The sequence below is a fragment of the Mus musculus genome, chromosome 15 (genome assembly GCF_000001635.26).
Source record: "Mus musculus strain C57BL/6J chromosome 15, GRCm38.p6 C57BL/6J".
NCBI lineage: Eukaryota > Metazoa > Chordata > Mammalia > Rodentia > Muridae > Mus > Mus musculus.
In genome coordinates, this window is record NC_000081.6 from 57,933,822 (window position 1) to 57,947,413 (window position 13,592).

At 42.8% G+C, this 13,592-nt stretch overlaps 1 protein-coding gene across 9 annotated transcripts in view; it reads left to right on the forward strand.

The window, feature by feature from the left end:
* Tbc1d31 (TBC1 domain family, member 31) overlaps positions 1-13,592 on the forward strand; it is a 58,384-nt gene that overhangs the window by 22,137 nt on the left and 22,655 nt on the right. For all 9 annotated transcript variants that reach the window (XM_006520700.3, XM_006520698.3, XM_006520699.3 and 6 more), the window contains 5 exons: positions 2,270-2,429; positions 4,081-4,281; positions 6,802-6,978; positions 8,549-8,628; positions 8,712-8,858. In XM_006520700.3, coding sequence (XP_006520763.1) covers positions 2,270-2,429; positions 4,081-4,281; positions 6,802-6,978; positions 8,549-8,628; positions 8,712-8,858 — 765 coding nt within the window. The remainder of the gene's footprint in view (positions 1-2,269; positions 2,430-4,080; positions 4,282-6,801; positions 6,979-8,548; positions 8,629-8,711; positions 8,859-13,592) is intronic.

Consider the following 13,592-nt stretch of genomic DNA (forward strand, 5'->3'; position numbering starts at 1 on the left):
GTTGTTCCTTGACTTCTGATTCTCTAGCTGTTCACATACGAGTTAGAAACTGTAAAAGCAGGCATCTGCATTGGCGCTTTGCTTGCTTTGACATAGTTTATGGAAAACAGTGGAAGGACAGATAGTGCTTGCTCCTCCATCCCTCCTTTTCCTTAGTTGTTTTTGCTGTTATTTTGGGGTTCTGCTTATATGTATTTGTTTTTGAGATAGGATCTTAGTCTAGCACAGGCATACCTCAAACTCATGGCAATCCTCCTGCCTCAGCCTCCCTAGAGCTTCTCTTTTTTGTTGTTCTCAAACCAGTTTTCAAAGCAATAGGTTAGTTTACTGGCATCTTTCAAAGATGGCCATTGAACTATAATCTTTTCAAACTCCAGGATTTAGTTGGGAAATCTGAAGCCACAGTTGTTAGGAGTTTTAACAAGTTATGCTGTTCTCTTTTTCCAACCACTTAGTCTGTTGTAACTAAGTGTTCGGGGCTGGAGAGATGGCTCAGCGGGCAAGACCACTGACTGCTCTTCCCAAGAGCCTGAGTTCAAATCCCAGCAACCACAAGGTGGCTCACAACCACCCATAATGAGATCTGATGCTCTCTTCTGGAATGTCTGAAGACAACTACAGTGTACTTACAAATAATAATAAATAAATCTTGAAAAAACAAAAAACAGACTGCCAGCAGAAGTGTAGCTAAGTGCTCCAGATCTAAGTGCTACAGATTGTGCCGAGCCTGTAGCCAGCTATTTCTCTAAAGAGTGAGTGGCCCGTGCTGGGAAGTGATGATTCGAAACCCTACGTGCCACGTGCTGGGGGCGGGGGGGGGGGGGGGGGTGGGGGCGGGATTGGGCTGCTTGTTCTTTATAAACCTTTCCACTCCCGTTGAAAAGACTAGGAGGTGGATTGGTGTCTCTCTCTCTCTCTCTCTCTCTCTCCCTCTCTCTCTCTCTCTCCTTAAAGCTTAGGAAATCTCACCAACTCTATTACCCTGTATATTGAACTGTGCATGGTATTTTGTTCACTGGCATAAATTCTTACCTAATTCGGCCACTCCAGACTCTTCAGTCACTAATGTATCTCTGCCAAACTAGTTGACTGGTGTCTGCACATGGCCACGCTGGCTCAGCACCTTCCTCCTTCACTCTCTCTGAACTTCCCAGCACACTCAGAGTAGATTTCATACCCTGCCTTGCTTGTAGCTTAGGCTGTCACCTGCCACAGACCTCCCTCTCTCCGTCTGCTCCCTTCCCTCTGCTCCAGGCACACGTGACTGGTTCTTTCTCCTCCTATAGAAGAATCATATTCCTTCCGCAGTACTGTTACTGGGAAATGTGGAGTTTCTCCATGTTTCCTAGAGTTGGTCTAGACATGTCACCCAGGGAGCAAGTCCTCCTTTCCAGCTTCTGTGACCTCTTTTTACAGCTGTACAGAGTTTCTCACTAGCTGACATCAAATGTATTGATTTGCTTGCTTTGTTCCTTCAAAGGACACAGGTTCCCAGCAGCCACGTGGTGCTTCAAACCCACCCATAACTCTAGGTCCAGGGGATCCACTGCCCTCTTCTGGCCTCCAAGGACACTAGGATTACATATGGTACACATACAAACATGCAGGCAAAACTTACATATAAATTGTGTGTGTGTGTGTGTGTGTGTGTGTGTGTGTGTGTGTGTGTATGAAATATTATAAAGCCATGAAAGAGAAAGACATTTTGTACTACTAATGATTACAGAATAATTTCCAAATTAAGAAAAAAGGTATGTGGGTGTGTGTGTATTTGGGACAGGGTTTCTCAGTATAGCTTTAGCTTTTCTGGAACTTGCTCTGTAGACCAGGCTGGGCTTAAACTCAGAGATCTGCCCGTTTCTTCCTCCCAAGTGCTAGGATTAAAGGCATGTGTCACCACCACCTGGCTAATAAATCATTTTTTTTTAATATATTTAAAATATACATGATCCTCAGCCCCTAATAATGCATTCAGCAAGTCAATCCCAAACTCAAGCTGGTGCTTTAAGGCAGTAGGTAAACTTCTAGTTCTTCAGTAAGCCTGAGCCGACCTGCCCAGCCCACTGGCCACGTGTAGCCTCATCAGTTAGCCACAACTCCAGAGTCCATCACTGCATGTGGCCAGAGGCACCCTGGCTCAGCGTGGCTGGAGGAGTTTACCAACCCCCAACCCCCACCCCCACCCCTGGCAGGGAGCCCCGCAGCAGAAGCAGCCCGGCTGGCAGCTGGGCTCGCCCCCTCACTGTTGGGTTTTGCTTTTTAAATGTAGAGATGGCCGAATCTTGGCTGCTGGAGGCAAATCCAATCACCTGCATTTGTGGTGCTTGGAGGCCACAGGGCTCTTCAGAATCATTCAGATGCCTGCGAAGGTACGAGCTGTTCGCCATCTGGAATTCCTGCCTGATAGCTTTGATGCCGGTTCCAATCAGGTGAGTAGCAGTAGCTCTTGCTTCCAGACCTGTGTTGGCTCTGATGTTCATACACTTCTTCTCTTCTGCAGTAATCCTTATTCTTTAAAAGTCCCCACACTTACACAGTGTATGGTAGCCATTTCCACCCACACAGGTGCCCTCCGGTGCCCCGTGGTTCCCTGCTTCTCCTCCATCCCAGCTCTATCTTCATCAGCTCTCAGCGTAGCTAGCATCACAGCTGACTTGAATCTAAAACTTTGGGTAGTTTATTTTTGTGAAGAATCTAGAGTTGAAAAAAGAATTCAAAATCTTGTGTTATTTATTTAATATTACTGACAAGTAATTGTTTAACTTTTTTTATATTGACAGTCGTAGTGAATTTCAAAGTTAAATTCAACATGTTTCATGTGGTTGCATACATACACGCACATGCAGTATGTAAGCATGTCGGTATCTGTCTCATTTAAGATTTCTAAATTGTTGATGTGTTCTTATAGTTGGAAATGTAAAACTTACAGTTGGAAATGTAAAACTTACAAGTGGGTGTTGGTGGTAAGCCTCATCCTGTCTCCTGTTGTCTGGGTATTCACTTCTTCCCACAACTACTGTTGTTACATATAATATGTTTCCTCTGCAGATACAACCTTACACCTTTTTTCTGAATTTGGAAATGATTCTGAAATTATCATCAGTACAAAATGTCTTCCTCTTTCATGGCTCTATATTTCATGTTTCTCTTTAAACTAGCCCTCTGTTACTGGGCACTTAATCTATTCTTAGTCCTTTTCTGTTATGAATAATGCCTTGCAAATGACGAAATTTTTACAAATGTCCTTTTTCCTATCCTATTTGTAGGATAAAAATCCCAGAGTTGAGATAGTTTCATGAAGGCATATGGTCCTTGCAAATTGTCCTCAAGGCAGCCTGCTGCACACGTGGACAGCTATGCGCTGCCAGCCAGCCATTCAAACAGCACATTTTCCTCTGGACACTGCCAGACAACCTAATGTAATACAGCCCTACATTAGAATGTCCAAGGGCCACATGAAGTTATACTTGCAGCCATTGGCCCCTAACCTGCAGGCAGCAAGAGAGAGGGTTTATTCATTTAAAGTTTCATTATATGTTTTTAATTTTTCAAATTATATAACACATTTATTTTTTTCCCTTCAAAGACTGGCTTCCCACCTACTCTCCTACCATAATCTAGTATACAACCCATAATCTCAGTCCACTCTCCAAATATCAGTTAGAACGGCTGGACATAGGCAGAGAGTGGGGAGTTTTACCAAGAGTGCATGTGTCTCTTTCCTGCATCTGACAGCCAATGTGGAGGTGAGGGTCAGTGGCTGATCCCTGCGTCTCAGGAGGAGCCTGCCTGGAGAAGCTAAGGCCTTCCATAGTTTGCCAGTGTGCATTCCATATTGTGTAGTCAGTCAGACATGGCTGGGCCTAAAGACACATCCACATGAGCCATCATTGGTGATTTTAAAATGTGTAATGGCACGCTGGAAATTGAGCTGCCCTCTTAAAAATTATATAAAATGAATATTTTACTTTTAAAATGTATTTACGTCATATAAATATAACATATATACCTCGGTCTATGTATATAGCCTTTCAGGCTCTAGCTTTCAAATGTTAAGCCCCATTGTTTCTGTCGCTTCAGGTTCTTGGTGTGCTAAGTCAAGATGGGATTATGCGGTTTGTCAACATACAGACTTGTAAACTTCTCTTTGAAATTGGGACTGTTGAAGAAGGAATTAGCTCGTCAGTAATTAGTCCACACGGTCGGTACATAGCATCCATTATGGAAAATGGAAGTCTGAATGTATATTCAGTTCAGGCTTTAACACAAGAAATAAATAAGGTATGTCTTCAAGTAACTGACTCCTCTCTGTGCTGTGATAGTGTATTGCCAACAAGGAAGTATTTGCTACCGTCTTATGTCATCGGGGCACACCTGTCCTGGGTATATTTCCTGGCTCTTTAGGAACTGCTTCTCCAGCTCTGACTTCTCGCCGTGCTCCTTCTCAGCCTGGTGTCCACCCATTCAGTGTCACCTGTGACCACTTTCCTAAGAGGCCTTTAATTTCATCTCTTCCTTTCTGTTCTGTTCTTTGTTCTCATCATCTAGGTTACAAGCCTGGGGGCTCTGTGTCTGGTTTTTCCTTATTTTTTTTTCTCTCTTTCTTTTTCTTTCTTTCTTTTCTAATCAAGTTACTGCTAAATCATAGATTTTCTTACATTTGAAACCAGATATTAGATAGAGACATTATCTACCATCCACCCCTCATTAGCCTATCAACTGTCAACCTGTCACCTACCATTATCTATCATGTATCTATCCACCATCTGTTTATCTTATTTATCAGTTATCATCTACCTTCTCTCTGTTTATCTATCAATCACATACTAACTCAGTACTTCCGATAATTCTATAAAATTATATACATTAAATGACAAGACTTATATGTATTTGTGCGTGTGTGTATTTGTATTTATTATAATATGGGATTATAATCTGTTGTTCTTGTATATAATCTACATAAAATATGCACTGTAGATGCCATAGTTACTACTTTTATATTGTCGGAACATTAGGTATACAATGTTTTTAAATAACCGTTAGTTATATCCCATGTTCTGGCTGAGCATCTTCAGCATTTCTGTATGACTTTGTACTACTGAGAGAATGCTGAAGGAGATGGGAAGAGACTGAGTGATGCTCAGGGTGAGTCACAGACTCCTGGTGCTCATGCTGGTGCCGAGCACACCGAGCTGGCTCCAGCTCCAGCGCACCTGCCTTTTACCTTCAGGGCAGGCACCGTCCACTGTCTCTGGCTGTTGCAGCTGCATAAAGATCTAGCCACACTTCCTGTATAAACCTCGGCGCATCTGTGCCCCTTCCTTCTGACTTTTACTATGTTTTCTCGTCATTTGATGATGTTCTAATGACGTCAGTGAATTTTTATGTATTCATTACAGAGGTGACATTGAATCCAGTGACATCTGGGGCTCTAGCCTTGGAAACACTGTGCTCAAAGCCAAGGAAAAGCCCCAGCAGGGGAAATAACTGTATGGGGCTTTGACAAAAATTTGGAAGAATGGATTGAAATTAAAAATAAGGGGCCGGAGAGAAGGCAGAACAGTCAAGAGCACTGGCTGCTCTTCCAGAGGACCCAGATTCAATTCTCAGCACCTGCATGGCAGCTCATAACTTCCTGTGTAACTCCAGTTCCAAGGGATCCAATGCCTTTACACGACATACATGCAGGCAAAATACTAACGCACATAAAAGTTAAATCATAAATAATTTTTAAAACGTAAAGGATGGCAGTTCGGCAATATTAAAGGCTGGCGTAACCTGGTCACATCATTTTGGTCCCATGCTAAGATGAAGCATTAGGTCCCAGAAGGGAGCACTGGACCTTGTGACCTTGTCATCAGGACTCAGCCCGTGGCCTTGTTTGTCTCTTTCCTTTGAATAAGGAAGATCCTTTGATTTCAAAAGGAGTGCCATTTATGAGGGAAATGTTCTCCTGAGAAATTTCTGCTCAAGTAAGCTGACTGTTAGATTTTTCCCGTTTGGTAGCCCCCTAAAAATGAGCTCTTGGGTTGTGTGTGGTGTTGCCTGAGTTGATGCTGAAAGGACTGTCAGCCCTTGCTATGTGGACCATAGCCCTTGACCTCACACAGTGCAGGGACCCCATGCTCCCTCAGAGGATCCGCACTGGAGCTGTGACGGTGCTTCACTCCCAGACCATGCGTCCAGCCATGCCTCTGTGCGTGTCGTCATGCAGTGACTTCACTCCCGGACCATGCGTCCAGCCATGCCTCTGTGCGTGTCGTCATGCAGTGACTTCACTCCCGGACCATGCGTCCAGCCATGCCTCTGTGCGTGTCGTCATGCAGTGACTTCACTCCCGGACCATGCGTCCAGCCATGCCTCTGTGCGTGTCGTCATGCAGTGACTTCACTCCCGGACCATGCGTCCAGCCATGCCTCTGTGCGTGTTGTCATGCAGTGACTTCACTCCTGGACCATGCGTCCAGCCATGCCTCTGTGCGTGTCGTCATGCAGTGACTTCACTGTGGAAGTGCAAAGTGGTTTGCCTTCATAAATTTTGAGCCACCTTTTGGGAATAAATTCTACTTAACTGCTGTTAATCGTATACATTTATTCTTTAAAAGACTTCACTAGTAAGTGATTTATTCATCACTAAGCATTCTAAAGTATTCCTAGACATTTTAGCTTAGACTTTATACCTAAAAACTAACTGTATAAAAAAGTGCCTGTATAAATTAAAAACTAACTGTACAAATTAAACCTCACATACTTTCCAAGAATAGATACATAAATCCACAGAGCCTCTCTTCTCCTCTTTCAGCCTCCTCCTCCTCTAGTTAAGGTGATTGAAGATTTGCCCAGTAACACAGTGAGTTCCAGCAATCTTAAAATGAAGATAATGCCAGGAAGAGTACAGCGGCCTGCAAGATGTAAAGAGAGCAAAATTCCAACCAGGGTGCTCAAGCAGGACCTGACTGGGGACTTAGAAAACAAGGAGGTAAGAATGTTTTACACTTGAGCTCCAGCTTGCCATGGCCTGCTCTTGTCACCTTGTGACTGTGGGCTCTGTGCGGCCGACGATACTGAGGTGTGCTAATCTGAACCGGGGTATGTGAATCAAGCTGTCGTGGCGTGCCATGATGCCTCCCACCTGTAGTCCCAGCACTTAGGAGGTAGAGACAGGACTGTGGATTTGGGGTCAACCTGGGTTACAGAGTGACACAGTGTCTTAAAACAAAACACAACAGACCCTCACAATCTGAGTCCCATCCTTGGAACCCACATAGTAGACAGAGAGGAACCAACTGTTGAAATTGTCCATTAGTCTTCACATGTGTTGTGGAATGTACACACACATTCACATTGCATGTACTAAATACAAGTTTGTAAAGGGTATTGTAAGTGTAAAACATGTACAGTGAGAAAGTAGGAGAACCCAGAATATAAAATATCTTATTAATTGATCATTTCATATTGATTATGTGTTAAAGTGCCTTTTTCATTATGTTGGATTAAAAGATTATGAAACGGAATTTTTCCTGTTTCTCTCTACTTTTGTTAATGTACTTGATAACCATCTCATTACTCCATGTACTTTTCTAAAATGGTTTTCTCATTTTTTTTCTGCAAAGCATATATATTATTTTGAAATAGAAAAAATATAAATATTCATAGAAATGTTTAACACTATCTTCAGGGAACTTATTTATTGCCAATTAAATATACACATGAACTACATAGTGAATTTTCACAAACTTAATATACCCCTGCTACCAGCAGCCACATCAAAGAGTGGAATGTTCCCACGCCCTCTAGACATTGCCTTTTGCCCCAGTGATAATGCGCTCTTTGCTGGGAAGAGTGAGTGTTGGGGATTGAATTCTGACTTGCACATGTATACTAAGTATATTTTCTGACACACATCTTAGCCTCTTGGTACCATAGGTTTGTTTACTGAATACTGTCAGTTTTTCCTAACAGCAGGAGAGAGAGTTCTAGTTATTTTATATCCTCAGCATCACTTGGTATCTTTAACATTTATTTTACTAACGGTTTCTATAAGCATTTACAAACTTGTGTGTATGAAAGACTGTATAAAGCAGATTACAGCTTAGTGAGAACGAGATCACATTGGGCCGAGTCGGGTATCGCCATGCTGGAGCCTTGTCAGGAGGTAACATGGAGTGAATGTCATAGCCTATGTTTTCTCTGTCCACAAGCGTCTGCCACAGAATCCAGGCTCGTGAATACTTCCTGCTGTGTTGTGTTCAGTTGTGTTCTGTTGTTTGACCAGGGTCTTTCCTGCAGCTCAGGCTGGCTTCAAACCCATCATCCTGTGAATGCTAAGACTGCAAGCATGTGCCACCCTGCCTCTTTCAGCCTCCTCCTCCTCTAGTTAAGGTGATTGAAGATTTGCCCAGTAACACAGTGAGTTCCAGCAATCTTAAGATGAAATAATGCCAGGAAGAGGACAGCGGCCTGTGTTCTGAAGTTTGGGAGCTACTGTGGACGAGATTACCATGTTTTCAGTTGCCTAACGGTCACTTATTGATATCATCTTTTTATAGAATGAATTGTCAGAAGGATTAAATAAAAAGCGCTTACAAATCTTATTAAAAGGCTATGGGGAATATCCAACAAAATACAGGTAAACTTCAAATTCTTTCATTCTAAGTCAGTTTTGCTCAAAAAAAAAAAGTTGTTTTATTTACAATTAAACTTTTATTTCAGAATGTTTATCTGGCGTTCCTTACTACAGCTGCCGGAAAATCATACTGCATTTAGTAGCTTGGTGGACAAAGGGACTCATGCGGCTTATCTCAGCCTTCAGAAGAAATACCCCATCAAAAGCAGGAAACTACTGAGAGTATTGCAGAGGTATGCCCAGCTCACTGCAGCGGTGCATGGGGTGCGGACCAGGGTCACAGGGTTTCCGAATCCCCGTCTCATAAGACACTGTCCGCTCAGCGGTGACTGTCCTTGTCTGCTTGCTTCAACACATCATGTGTGGATAGTAGTTTGTGCTGATGTTCCAGAAAAATCATAATCTCTTTCAGCTCAGCAGAAAGCTTGGGCTTTAAGACAGAAGACCCAGTTTGGACTCTGTTCAGTCATTTCATAAATCATAGAGGCTGTGTCTTTCTTCCCCCATTCTTTTTTTTTTGGTCAGGAAATGGGGTTGAAGCTAACAACTCCAACATCATGAGATTATTGGGGTGTTTGAGGACAGTGTCACTTAGGATGTACCGCACACCAATGTCTAGTTCATAGAAGACACTGTAAATGCTGGCCATGAACCTAGCCTGCAAGTATGTCCATCCGTCTGCAGCCTAACTGCTGCGAGGAGCTGAGCGGGCCTCTGAAGATGACTCAGCATGGAGCTGGAAACTTTCTTAAAACATTGTAAGAGTGTCTCTTTTCAGATGACACAGTTCTCAAGTGCGGAGTTTGTAGGTGACATGACGCAAGGCTGAGCACAGATATCTTTCATTATTAGGTAAATATGTACTTAATTCACATTACAGGTAGAGAAACTAAGGTATACAGAGGTTGGTAATGTGATGTGATCACATTTGTCAGAGCTGGAATTGCTTCCGGTCTTGAGAATCCAAGGCTGTCTTGCAAAGTTAGGTTTTCATGATGAATAACTGTGAGCATAGACGTGGTAAAGAATAGCCTTGCGCCCATCACTCACTTGAGCAGCTACCGACTCGGGGCCATCTTGTCATAGCTCTGCCCTCTCCACACCAGCCTCTGCTGCCTCCCTAGATGTGCGTACACATAACATACTAGTATGCACACACAAGCCTCTAGGCTAGGGACCTTTCTTCTAGCACAAGTCCGTGTGCTGCCTGCTGAGACTGCCCCATCAAGAAAGAGCCCATTCTAGTCTCCTCACATAGCCACTCAGCATCCCGTTACTGAGTGACTTGGGAAAGTTTATGGTAAACTCATTCACACCTGGATTCAGTCTAGTTGCAGCTTCCACCAGGTGGTTTGTTTGGTTTTTTGGTTTTTGGTTTCTGGGTACTCTATGCCCTGGCTGTCCTGGAACTTGCTCTGTAGACCATATTTTTATATTTTCACTGTTTGTTTTGGTGTTTTAGAGACAGTGTTGGTTTCACTGTGTAGCCCAGGCTAACTGTAGCCCCGCTCCCTCTGCCTCATGAGAGCTGGGGTTCTGGGCATGTGCCGCACACCAGGCCTCGCGGACTCTTCATCTACAGATTCTCCTTGTTTCCCTGGCAATGCACGCACTGGAGAACCAGGAATTACCGTACAGACTCTATCGAAGTCTGGATTTTGCTGGCTTATTCCCTTACTCTCTGTTTCTCTTTCTCCATAATGCCCTCTAACCTGATGAGAGTCAGGATATTAATCTTCTCCGCTCTGGTGGTTCTCCAGGGAAGATTATAGGTGGTTTTGGTCACCTCTGTTAGCAGGGTTAATCACTGCTTGTCTCTTTGCACAGTGTTACTGGTCATCAGTGCTTACTTAGCATCTGCATCCTTTGCTTCCCAGAGATGAGCAAACACTGACAGTCTAGCTCAGCGATTTCTTTTTATGTGAAAAATCTCTATAACAAAAATCCTCCTGAGGGTGGGGAAATGGCTCAGTTCATAAAGCACTGGCCTCGTCGGCCAAAGGATCTGAGTCCAATCCCAGAACCCAGATAAAACCTGGGGCCGTGTGCATTTTTGCAGTTGCAGAGGGGGTGAGATGGACTCAGACAAGCAGATCCCTGTATGCTCGATGGCTGGTTAGTCCAGCTTAGTCCTGAGGTTCAGACCAGAAGAAACCCTCTCACACCAGTGGTGAAGGATACCTGAAGAGCAGCCTCTGAGAGTGCCCTCTGACCTCCACACACGGGCACGTGGGCTACACACACACACACATATACACATACACACACACACACACACACACACATACATACACACACACACACATACACACACACACACATACACACACACACACATACACATATACATACACACACACATATACACATACACACACATATACACATACACACACACACACACACACACACGTTTTCCTCCCCACCCCATGAAGAGCATATGCACAGACAAAGAAAGACGAGGTCCTGTCGCCTTCCATGCCCCTCTGGTATACAGACTATAAAGGAAGGACAGGTTAAATGCTCAGTACCTTTAAAAAATGTTAACGGTTTTCAAAGTAGTAAATTAATTATCTTAGGATGCCCAAAATAATACATGTATATATTATAAGCTCAGATTTAAGCATATGCCTTTCCAGTGGACAGGGCCAGGAAAGACTTTATAGTGATATTTTCTATCAAAATTATGATTAAATATTTTTGCATAACTTTGATTTTATAATTGAATCTTTTAGAGTCAGAAAGCTCTTGATTCATAATAGCATTGACATGCAAGTCTGTATATGTTGCTGGGATCAAACCTAGGGCCTTTGGCATGGTAGATGAGTGCCCTGCAACTGAGGTACGACATCTACAGCCGCTTTTCCCAAATATACCCTGACTTCAGACTTGGTGTGGTGTGTATATAAACTCTGTAGTGTACTGATAATGGGACTGCTAGATCTCACATGATTGTTTTGAGTGGTTGGTTGGCCCCGCACATGGGATGTAAGCCAAACTTGCCTTAACTCATGACAATCCACCTGCCTCAGGTTCTGCAGGCTTGTATCACCAAACCTGGTTCATGTTATGATTATTGAAAAAGTTCAAATGATTTTTAGATTTTTTTCCCCTAGACTATAACTTACAGCATGTATAATCAAATTATTATTTTAAAATGATGTAACCATTTCTATGCTAATGGCACACATTTACTGCATGGTTAGCTTAATTTGTCCCGTTCATTTCCAGTGCTTTTGGTTCAATCAGTACTGTTTCCTCTTCACTGGAGGCTGAACACGGGGTCACTGACCTGTCTGCTAGCCCCTGAAATTTTTGTTTAATTTAAACTTTATTTTGTTTTATACTCTCATAAGGTTTATTCAAGCCAGTCTGGCTTCTTTTCCTTCCACCTTGTTTCTCCATTAGTAATACTGTCTGCAAACATTACATAACCGCATGTGTATTTGTGCTTTCCCCTATACAACTGTTTCTACATCTCACACATTTCTAGACCCTGCTTCAAGGTGAGAACATTTTGAAGCATGCAGAAACGTGCTGTATCTGACTCCAGCTGCCTGTGCCTGTCACATGATTCATTGCCCTGTCCCTGCTAGGGAACATTTGGATCTTTTCCAGTCTCTTGCTCTTACAAGGTGCTGAGTTAATTACCTTTGCCTATACATACTCTTAAAAAGCTGATGTACCTTACGTTTTAACTTATTGCCTTTGAATGTGATGAAATATCAGCTGGTGTGAAGACTTATTTACTACATTTAGTATGCTTGCCTGCTGTGCACAGTAAGTCTTCATAAAAGAACACTATCGTTCAGATATTTTTGGAATACCCTCGTGCCTTGCCTTTGATTCTTGGATTCAAGTTTGCAGAGCTAAACACTGCAAGTACTTTGGCAGGAAGCCCTGGGAGGAATATACTACTTCAGCAATGAATGTTTTTACCCATTCCTCTGCAATGCTAACTTGCATGTGTTCAGAGGATGAACAGGCTACATATTCCTTCTGTTGATCCCATCGTAGGAAATCAAGAATTGATTTTGTCAATAAATAAATGCTGACATTTATCTGATGATTCAGATGGTCAGAGAAATGCTCTCGTTGTGTGTGGACGGGCTCTTCCTGAAGACAATTTCCTAAACTCTGCTAAGGTGGCAAGAGTTTTCATAAGATGTAGTAAGTTTGATGCATAAAATCATTCTGTATATACCATTTATAATTAAAGTTACTGTTTTAATTATAATTCTGTATAAATACTTCAAGTTATAATCTTCATGTTTTCTTTTGATTTTCATTTTTTTTATTTATTTATTATGTGTAACTACACTGTAGCTGTCTTCAGACACACCAGAAGAGGGTGTCAGATCTCATTACAAATGGTTGTGAGCCACCATGTGGTTGCTGGGATTTGAACTCAGAACCTTTGGAAGAGCAGTCTGTCAGTGCTCTTACTCTCTGAACCATCTCTCCAGCCCCAATTTCTTTATTTTAACTTCTTTTCTGTGAGACAGACTCTCACTCTCTAGCTCACTGTGGCCTGGAACTTAGCACGTATTCAGGCTGGCCTCAAGCTCTCCATGTTCCTGCTTCAGGCCTCCACGGGCTGAGCTCGGAGGGAGAGGCCATCACACCAGGTTTGTTTTTCTATGTTTTAATTTAAAAGTTCAAAGTTAGGTGCTAGGGAGATAGCTGGGTGGCTAAGAGCACTGTGTGCTCCTTAGAGGGCCCACACAGCAGCTCACAGCCATGTGTAACTCCAGTCCAAGGAGCCCGACATTCTCTGCTGGCCTTCGAGGGCACCAGGCAAAGTACTCATTACACAGGAAATAAAATCCTCATTTACTCTTATTTGTTTTATAAATTTAATTTAAAATTATGACTTAATGAAAGAGAATTATTGTTTTTAGCTTAATTCTGCTATTGCAGAAAGTTGAGACTTGCCAGCCTATGGGTTGTACTGAAGAAACCATGTT